Raw genomic sequence first — 10000 nt, 5'->3', positions numbered from 1 at the left:
ACTAGGGGTTTTCTGTGGTCATCTAAGGCTCAGCGGTTTCATTTATCAGCTTCATCTATCTATCTATCTTCCTCCCCCTCTCGTCTCTCCGCTTCCTGATTTTCGAGCGCGGCCATTTTCAGACTAACAGGGCACAAGAGCATAGCACAAGGCATAGGAGAGTACACGCACACGCACACACACACAAAGGCGGGACGAGTCAGTGAGGAGTCCATGATGTACGGCAGTCACAACCAATCAGGGCCCTTTCTCACTTGTTAGAACCTGAGATCCTTGGTTCCTCTCCTCTGTCGTCCACTCGCTTCCTACTCAAAACGCTCTGGAGGAGAAGACCCGTGTTTCTCCCATTAGATATTCTCCTCCAATGCTTTATCAGAAAGGAGCAAGTGGCGGATCGGGGAGAGGACGCGAGGAATCAAGTTTCTAACAATTGAGAAAGGGACTCTGGTGACAGACCATCACACACTGAAGGACACCCCCCTCTCCTCCCTGTGCAGACGTCTTATTAAACCCTCTGTGTCTGTGTCGTTCCTCCCTAGCCAAGCCAGACGAGCTGCCCAAGAAGCCCCTGGGTCTGGAGAGGCCTGTTCTCCTCCTGCCCCTCCAGCCGGACCTCTCTCTGGAGCCCAAAGACCAGCCTGCAGCAACACTTGAGACAGAGCCCGGGGGGGGTGGCCAATGCTGGTCCTGGAGGGCCAGTGTGAAGCAGACCTCTAGGAAGAGGATTGGCCAGCCCTGCTATAGACAAATATCTCCACCTGCAGGCACTGCTCTATGGAACCACCTACCGCTGCCAGAGTTTAGCTAACCGCGTGTGGAATCAAGTGTACACAATTCAACACCATAATCGTATATCTCTGAAAGACAACACGACATAGAATGTCAACAGCAAACACAATCTCTTGGCCCTTTGCCTTGGTCTTAACAGTTTGACGTTCGCAGAGCTGAAATGACTGAGTAGGAATAAGCAACATGGTGATTCCCACAGGCTAAAGAGACCTTCCGCCATCTTCCTTACACCTATCCAGTTCCTACATAGCTGCAATCAAAAAGGTGGAGAGAAGCTCTGAGATTTTTTCGGAGTTCAGGAACCCATTTGCATTAGTGATTTGTAAACTGTGTGTATGCAGGGCTCCCTCGTAAAAGAGACCGTGGTCTCAATGTCACTCCCTACCTAAATAAAGGAAACAAAGTAAATAAAAAGGAAAATACAAATAAAAGAACCTCCTACAGCCTTACCTCCTTGCCTCCTCTTTTTGCTGGTCTCTCCAACTGCTTTCCATAAACTTGAGTGCGTAGTCACTCTCCTCCTTGTATCTGGGGAAAAGCACCAATAAAACATCATTCATGAGATGAAGGCAAATTCAACACACCGGTAAGACAGCTATGAAAGTGAACAGGACAATACAGACACACACACGCTTTGATTAAAACTTTTTTTCATTAAATCATACAGCCAAGCTCTGTCTGTCTCAACAAAGACATTCATCCCACTAGATCATCTGGAGAACAGGTTGGCATAGTAACCTTAAATCACATGACAGAGCCGACCCGAGCTGAACCAATGAAACCGTTGATGAAACAGAGCTGGAAAGAACAGTGTGGTAGGAAAACACCCAAGCCGGGTCGGCCCTGGTATGGTCTGCATCAGCCCTAGGGTGTAAAGGTCCTGTAGTGTGTAAAGGTCCCTGTAGTGTGTAAAGGTCCTGTAGTGTGTAAAGGTCCTGTAGTGTGTAAAGGTCCCTGTAGTGTGTAAAGGTCCTGTAGTGTGTAAAGGTCCTTGTAGTGTGTAAAGCCCTACTGCGGCCCTGTAGTGAGTGAGTCTTACTTGGACCGGTCATATCCGAAGATTTCCCTGATGTGTTTGGAGATTTCGTTTTGGTCTTCTCCTTCTTCGTCGATGAAGTCATCCATCTCTGAGTCATACTCGTCCTCATCCTCGTACTTCCTCTTGTAGCTGGATGTGATTGGTGGAAGCATCGTGCCTGTGGAGTGTGCACATAATTCCGATGAGATCAGCACCCAAATTAAAATCAAGGAAAAGATGACTCCCCCTCTCTCTCTGTGTGTGTGTGTGTGTGTTTGTGCGCACGCACGTGCGTGCGTGGTGTAGGTACGTATGTGTAGGTGTGTGTAGAGGAAGTCAGAAGCCATCAGGAATTCCTGATTAAGCAAGAATAGCCTCCATCATTAACAACAATTAACAAGTGTACCCGACTACCTAGATTTGGTCATTCTAGACTTGTCATGATATTTGTTGAAGTAAACTGTTGCAACACATTAAATGCAACGCTGCCATTTAGAACTTGGCCCTGCCTCTCTATGGAACAGACCCAAGATGGGTGACAATGGGGGGCCAGTATTGCTGACATACTATTCAACCACGCAAACATAACAACCACTGTTTACTATCACACAGTACAAACATCCATTAGCCAGGCAAAACATGACCATCTATGGTGGACGGAAAAGCACAGAAGACTGCTTACACGGGCGGCCTAGATTGAAAATAAGTGGGGTGTATTTTAAAGATCTCTGCCAGGTCTCGTGTAAGAGAGGTAGCCTGGAGGTTAGAGAGGCCGGCGATCCCCGCTCCAGGAGGGATGAGCTGGTGACTGGAGGGTTACTGGCATCATATCCAGGTGCCTACCACTGCTGTTGTGCCCTTGAGCAAGGCACTTAACCCCTAACTGCTCCAGGGGCGCCGGAATATGGCTGACCCTGTGCCCAGAGCTCTGTTCTCCCTTGGGGGTGTGCACGTGTGTTGTATCAGAGGTGTGCAGTGCGTGTGTGTTACCACATTCTAACAATTGATGAGAATCGATTGCATGGCCAATGAACAGTCTTCTTCTTCTAAGAGGTGCTGACACGTACCTGGTGGTGGTGGTGGTCTCATCATTGGTCTGGGTCCCATCCCACCTCGTGGGCCCATCATCCCAGGCCTAGGTGGCATCCCTGCTCTAGGAGGCACTCCCGGTCTGGGTCCACCAAAGTTCTTGGATGAGATGGTCTCCACCACCATGGTGCACTTGGGTCTCCCAGGCCCAGAGTCCATACTGCTGGCTGGGCGTCCCGGCACAGGTCCCCCACCACCTGGCCGGTTAGGCCCGCTCCCTGCGGGGCGAACCCCACCTCCCCCAGGGCGACCCTGGACCCCAGCCCCACCTGGCCTGCCCTGTGGCGGGCCACCTGGCCTGCCCTGTGGTGGGCCCCCTGGCCTGGGAGGACCACCTGCTGTGGGTCTCGTCTGGTCGTTACTACCTGGTCTCATTTGTCCGTTACTACCTGGTCTCGTCTGTCCATTACTACCCGGTCTCATCTGTCCATTACTACCAGGTCTGGTCTGTCCATTGCTACCCGGTCTCATCTGTCCGTTACTACCCTGTCTCCCCACGGAGTTACCTCCAGGCCGTGCTGGTTCTCCCTTACCGGGCCTGGGGGGTCCTCCAGTGGGTCCCCCCCTTCCTGAGGTGCCCTGGCTGGGTCGGGTCTGCCCAGAGCCCCCCTGCTGTGGTCTTTGGCCTGTCCCTTGTGGTCTGGTCTGCCCAGAGCTGGGCCCTGTGCTGGGCCGTGCCCCGGAGCTGCTGGGTCTCCCTGGAGGTAGTGAAGAAGTAGAAGAAGAAGAAGAAGAAGAGTTCCCCTTCCTGGGGTTAAGGTCACTTGTGGCGTTGGGTTTGTGGCCCGACGAGGGCCTAGGGGCTGAGTTTTTGGCTGACACCTGAGATGATAGCCCCTTAGAGGGGGCTTTAGTGTTTAAGGCACTCGAAGAGCTGGTGGAGCTGGCTTTGGGTTTAGGTCTGTCTCTGTCTCTTTCTCTGTCTCTTTCTCTGTCTCCGTGAGAAGGCTTGGCAGAACTGTGGCCCCTTGTGTCACTCGAAGACGAGTGCGACTTTGGCTTCTTCCCGGACCCACCGGGCGCGGGCCTCTCCGAAGGCCGCTCCGAAGAGCTCTTGTGCGGCTTTCCGTTCCTCTGGTCCTTCTCCGGGGCGCTTCTCTTCGCGGCGCTCGCGCCGGGCTGGGGTCTGCTGTCCCTCTCCTGGGGTCTGCCGTCCCTCTCCTGGGGCCTGCCGTCCCTCTCCTGGGGCCTGGAGGACGACGAGTCTCTCCCTCTGTCCTGCCTCTTGGCGACCTTGCGCTCCAGCTCCAGCTCCTTTATCTCATCCGCCGTCCGGAGCCTCCCCTCATCCTTCTTCACCGCTTTGGCCTTCACCTCCACAGGCTCGTACTGCTTCTTCTGAGCCAGTTTAAGCAGCTCCGCAAAGTTCATGGGAGGAGGGGCCCCTTTGGAAGGCCTCTTGTTGTTGCTATTGTTGTTATTGTTGTTATTAAAGGGCTTACTGGGTGCTTTGCTTGGCCTCTGTGGCTCTGGGTCCGGTTCTGGTTCCGGCTCGGAGCCTGACTGTTCATACTCATAGTTGTCCTCGTCGTCCTCGTCGTAAGTGTCGCCCCCCTGCTGATCTTCTCCCCGGTCCCCCCTTGGCCTTCTCTCCCTCTTCTTGGGCTCCTCGACTATGGGGATACCGTTGTAGCCTCTGAAGTTGTCCTTGGTTCGAGACGCCATCGCACGAGCCTTACGGTCCGACTTCATCTCAACCCTTTTGGCCAACAGCTCATCTTTCTGTTTTTTATTCACCAGCTCTGTGGAAAAAACAAAGCCACGTCAGCGATCTCTGTGCAGTCCCAATGTATTTCGACTACTTTGTCAGAATAATAGGTAGAACATTTGAAAAATGTGTGTTAGTCAAAGCAGTCCATTCAATGTTTGTTTGTTTTTTTTACCTTTCTTTTTGCTTTCCTGCTCTTGTTTCTTCAGGAATGCCTGCACGGCAGCTGAATTGACACCTTTCACCTTTGGGTCCTTCTTGGGTGGTCCAGTTTGTAAGCTGTACCGCTTCTGCAGATATATGCCATATGAAAAATAATCAGTTGATTAATATATGCAACATGAACACAGTAGTGTATAGCTATGATTATCCTATTCCTACTGACAGTATCCAGAGGCAGGCATTGTCAGTTAATCGAACGGGTTTAATAGTTTATCAACAATACAAGAATGATTTTGTGGTACAAAGTTAATGGATGTTAATTAAATATTTAAAAAATCAATGTATATAGAAAAAGCGACAACGTTTCGATCAGAGTAGGATCTTCGCTGTTAATTACAGCCAATGCTTGAGAGTCAAATCTTAAGGCTATTAATTGGTGCGAAGCAGAAGACAAGGGACGTGTGGTCTTTTTACACGTCACTCGCTATCAACTCCAACACGTTGTGAACGATTAGTGTAGTCTGTAACTAAGAGGATCATAGTCATGAAGTCCAAAGTGTTAGCTTTGGTGTCCAAAGTGTGGTTTAGTGATAGAAGAACTAGCTAGTACAGGTAGCTTCCTAGACAGAGCCTTACACGACTGGCAATAGCTAGCCGTTAAGCAGGGCTTCAACTCCACGGTTGACGACTTTGTCGGTCGAAAATGATGTAAATTGAACTACCTCAACGAATATGACAGCTTGTGAATGTTGTCTGCCTGTGTGAGCTGCCTAAACAACGGCTAGCAGGTTAGCCTTGACAGACTTACCGGTACGGCGCTCAGGCCCTGGTTTTGGGAGGCCATGGACAGGACATTTTCGAAGTCCATGCTGATTTTGGGGCAGGTGGTGACTGACGACTATCTGGCGTCGTTAGTTGGCTCGATTGATACTGACTTGAATAACACAAGCTGGCAAGCCCCCAACTAACTGCACCTAGATTCGTTAAACATAACCAGGAGTTGTCTATCTTCAAATATCTCTCCAACTTTAAGTCCGAGTAGTTTAGCTAGTTTACTAATATAGTAGTTAGGTTGCTGTCCAAAGAGCTAGGTAGAATTTCAAGCTTACTCGCCAGCTCAACATGAACAAACCGTCGGCGTCGTGGCTGATCTAGACAGTCTCAAAGCAAGTCTTGAACGGGGGTAACATGACGTTAACTGAACCATTTAACTAAGCCAAACGCAATCCCCGGGAACAAAAGGCAATTACAGATGATGAATCATTGGTTGTTACGACTAGGCAAGCATGATTAAACGAAAGAAAAGCCGAGAAAAGCCGTAAATATGTCCCCTCTCTCTCGGTGTGGTGGACCCAAACGCTATCCGGTTCTTCGAAACGTAATTTCCGTCAGCGAGTGAGGTTGCTGATGGGAGGTGTACCGGGAGGTGTACCGGGAGGTGTCACCAGAGAGCTTCCCGGCTGCCGTCCTCTCCACAGCCCAGCACTGATGAATGGACAACATTTCCTATTCGAGTCTAACTACCAAGTGTATCTGACTACCTATATTCGGTCAACACGAGTTGTATATCATAAGTTGCTGAGCCGACGACTAAAGGGGAGATGCACCTTAAAAGTGCCGATGATGTGACTGGTGATAGCATCGAGATGACAGACTGGGGAATGTAAAATGTATTTTTCTCTCGTATACAAAGCGACAAGGTTGCTAGTCGACATCCAATTTAAACAGTGTAGCAACATGCAGAGATGTCGTGTAACATTGGGAAAAGATTGTGTCATTCCGCAAAATGTAAATACAGGCCATCTGCTTCGATAGGTAAACAGCGGTCAAACCCCTCCTATCAGAGGGCGTTCCGCTCTGCGAACCTTGCCCCTACATTGTGTTCCTTCCTGTTAATTGGTCAGGTAGTTTAACTACACCCTATCTGTGCTTTGAGATTCTATCTCCACCCACAATTATGGTTGATCTGCCTCCACCCCCTTGATGACAGTCAGCCCCGAAAAGGGACGAAAACAATCCGCATCACAAAAGAGATACAAACAGCAATTTCGGAAAGCGGTAATACAGTGGGGTACAAGGCGGTACGTGTCGTACTCTTCAGCAACTTTGCAAAAAGAATATTTAGGAATCGATTGAAAAATGGTTTCGCCAGTCACTGTGGTAAGTATTAGATTACAGTATGTCTAGTGCCAGATCTTTTGATCCGTCTCGTTTCACCCCTCAAAGGCAGCAATATTCATATTTGAATGATATAACGTACTTTTGAATGTTTTGGAGGATATTTATGATATCAATGGATTAGTGATTTGATAGGTTATTGGAGAAGATATCATAGGTCTTGTGAATAATTTGTCTATTTGTTTATGATTACATGATGTTCCTTGAATGACAGCAATTCTGATAGGCTACTACCGTAACAGGTTGTTCGATCAAACTAAACAGTAAACACGTGATCATAAAAGCAGGTCCGAGTTTATTTTATCCACTGTCTCATGCTGTACAATGACGGCAAAATCAACCCTCTACGTGAATATGCAGATAGTTCATCTCGTTACAATAACGTAAGACTACAGAATTGAGCATGTGTGATGAATAGCCATTAAAGCGCTTTGGGTCTTAAAGCCTGAGCATCTAACAGATGTTCACCGCAGCCCACCCACGCATTTCAGTTCCACAGGGGGAGTATTGCCGCGCCGATGAATACCGTTGCATTACCTATCTTTTGGGGGAGATCTTTATCTTTATGACTTATGTTCTTGTCGTTGTGAATAACCCTACTGTAAAACAAGACAAGCCTCGATTTGCAGATGGATCATGGTTGCGTGTTGTCTTAGTAAAAAAAACTTTACTAAGTCAATAACATGAATCTAGAACAACAGCGCCTCGTTTTATTTGCTTCTCGAAATTCCTTTGTCCTGGTCCTTCTATATTTTCCAGTCTAAAAGCGCCTTCATATGAAAGAAAAACCTATCATGTGACGACCTTTTTGTCTTTTTTCCTGTACTCTCTGCTGACGCGTGCGCAGACGAGCTGTCCCGCTGTGACTGTAAGCGCTATTACCTGCTACTTGTTTTGATTTCACCTTCCTCTCATTTCGTCTTGCGAAAGCCCCATTTCAGTTGACATGGCAAATCAATGAATATAATCCTACTAGCAAGAACATCATATGATGATCATGAGGATGTTTAGTAGCCTAAATCTTGCAAGTACTGAAGGTCTTTATGAGGCCCGTGAGAACAGCATGTATGTGCACAGGAATGTTTCCCACAGACGTTGCCTTGGCGATTGACCCTGGCTGTGCTGGTCTTTAAAGATGTCAGGGGAAAGTGTTACTAGTATAATCTCTTAAGTGGACGTAGAAATCGGAGGACAGGCCGTTCCATGCATTACAATGAGCCTGTCTACCTCCACCAGCCTCCCCTGAATCTCTTGGTGTCACAAAGGAATCAGTTCTGTGGCATTTTCTCAACTGTTAAGAACACGATTCCTTGAGCCCTCTTCTCCTCTCGCTTCTTCTCAAAAAGCAGTGGAGGAGAATATCTAAGGGGAGGAACCTAGGTCTTTTTGGGAAGAAGCAGGTAGAGGACGTGAGGAATCATGTGTCTAACAGTTGAGAAAAGGCCATTGTGTCTTTGTGAGGCGTCAGTGTTCAATGCTCCTATTGTATAACCAAAGAGTACTAGTAGGTGCTTCTGTGGTGGGCCCTGAACAAAACACCATTGCCACTTGTCTTGTTTTCCTTTCAGTTCCTGTTTCCGCTCTTTGCAAGTGATCTAGCATCAGCTAACAAAGCCTATCCACGTTGTGGATGACACCTTCACCGGCACGGATACTGAACCTGTTGTTAGGAGTGTGTAACCAGCAGGGTTTGAACCAATGACCTCTCTCATAAACCGTTATGCCAAGAGGACACCCTCGTAGCACGAAGGCTACAGTATATCTGGGCTGAGAAGTCGCAGGCAGGGCTACCTGATTCCAAATCACCTCCGCTACAGGAGCAGACAGTAACCAGGAGCGAGAAAGCGCAGAGCAATGTTGCCCTTTCCCTCCGGCCACCTGACAGGCTGATTATCCTCTTGTCCATTGTCATTGGTCCTGATGAATGAGACCATTTAAGTGCTTCTAGCTAGTTGGACGAAATATATCCCTAGCTGTTCTGCAAACTTATAAACAGTGCTATACTGTTGGGATCTGTTTAGATGGAGTTAAAAAGTCTAGTTCTAATTCTTTAATATATACAAATCAGAATTGCTATCAAAGTTGGTTGTTGTTGTGTTTTTATTTTTCATTATATTTTTAGATTGATTTCAGTGGACAGTTTTGTGTTGACCTAATTTAGCACTGTCTGACTGTGTGTTCAATATCGGTTCCTCTATTCTTTCTTCCCCTTAACAACTCTCCTTCCTTCCATATTTGTTCTTGATTCAGACAGACATGAAGTAGATGGGGGGGGGGGGGATAGATAGATAGAGGGACACATAAAAGGAAAGACAGACAGCGATTGAACCCTGGTCTCCGGCAGGAGATTGCTCATGTGCTGTGAGCTGCTGGCAGTACCACTTGACTAGGCTCGGGCACCAGTGCTGATTCCTCTCCTCTCACCCTAAGTTACCCCTGTGTGTGGAACAGCTGCCAGACGGGTAAGCGTGGTGTGATATGAAATATGATGATAATAAACACAGTTATATGATATACACGTACCAACGGTGCATTCCTTTGCCATATGTGTGCCCCTGCTGTGCCCCCTTTGCCAAGCTGAATAGGGTGGGAGATGGAGAGAGAGAGAGAGAGAGAGAGGCAGAGAGAAGGAGAGAGAGAGAGAGAGAGAGAGGAGGGAGGGAGGGAGAGACATTAACTTTGCCAAGCTGAGAGGGTGAGAGAGGGGGGGAGGGGGGGACATTAACTTTGCCAAGCTGAGAGGGGGGGAGGGGGGGACATTATCTTTGCCAAGCTGAGTAGGGTGAGAGGTGAGAGATGGAGGGAGAGAGAGAGGGGGAGAGAGGGAGAGAGAGAGAGAGAGAGGAGGGAGGGAGAACAGCATAATGCCAAATGACCCAGAATGCAGAGACTGCATAGTTGGATGTAGTCGTGTCCAAACAAACACTCTACTGTATGTTTTCCTAAATTGTGGACTGGGACTAATTGGTGGGCCTCAGCTGGTTCATTCTATAGCAGGCCACAGTTCACAGATCCTGTCTCCAAAACAAGACAAGAAAAACAAACAGGCCAAAATG

General features: G+C 48.3%; 2 protein-coding genes across 2 annotated transcripts in view; one reads left to right on the top strand and one right to left on the bottom strand.

Moving 5' to 3' along the window:
• Positions 1–6092, bottom strand: part of spty2d1 (SPT2 chromatin protein domain containing 1) — a 6672-nt gene extending 580 nt beyond the window's left edge. Inside the window, exons 1-5 of the mRNA XM_083667016.1 lie at positions 5575–6092; positions 4780–4894; positions 2875–4638; positions 1829–1985; positions 1240–1317 (exon numbers count right to left, since the gene is read on the bottom strand). Coding sequence (XP_083523142.1) covers positions 1240–1317; positions 1829–1985; positions 2875–4638; positions 4780–4894; positions 5575–5634 — 2174 coding nt within the window. The 5' untranslated portion in view covers positions 5635–6092. The remainder of the gene's footprint in view (positions 1–1239; positions 1318–1828; positions 1986–2874; positions 4639–4779; positions 4895–5574) is intronic.
• A 714-nt stretch (positions 6093–6806) lies between these two features.
• The window catches only part of tmem86a (transmembrane protein 86A), a 12951-nt gene continuing 9757 nt past the window's right edge, over positions 6807–10000 (top strand). Inside the window, exon 1 of the mRNA XM_083665786.1 lies at positions 6807–6926. Coding sequence (XP_083521912.1) covers positions 6906–6926 — 21 coding nt within the window. The 5' untranslated portion in view covers positions 6807–6905. The remainder of the gene's footprint in view (positions 6927–10000) is intronic.

Source organism: Argentina silus, assembly GCF_951799395.1.
Source record: "Argentina silus genome assembly, chromosome: 3".
Lineage (NCBI taxonomy): Eukaryota > Metazoa > Chordata > Actinopteri > Argentiniformes > Argentinidae > Argentina > Argentina silus.
This window is presented reverse-complemented; position numbering and strand designations above follow the sequence as displayed.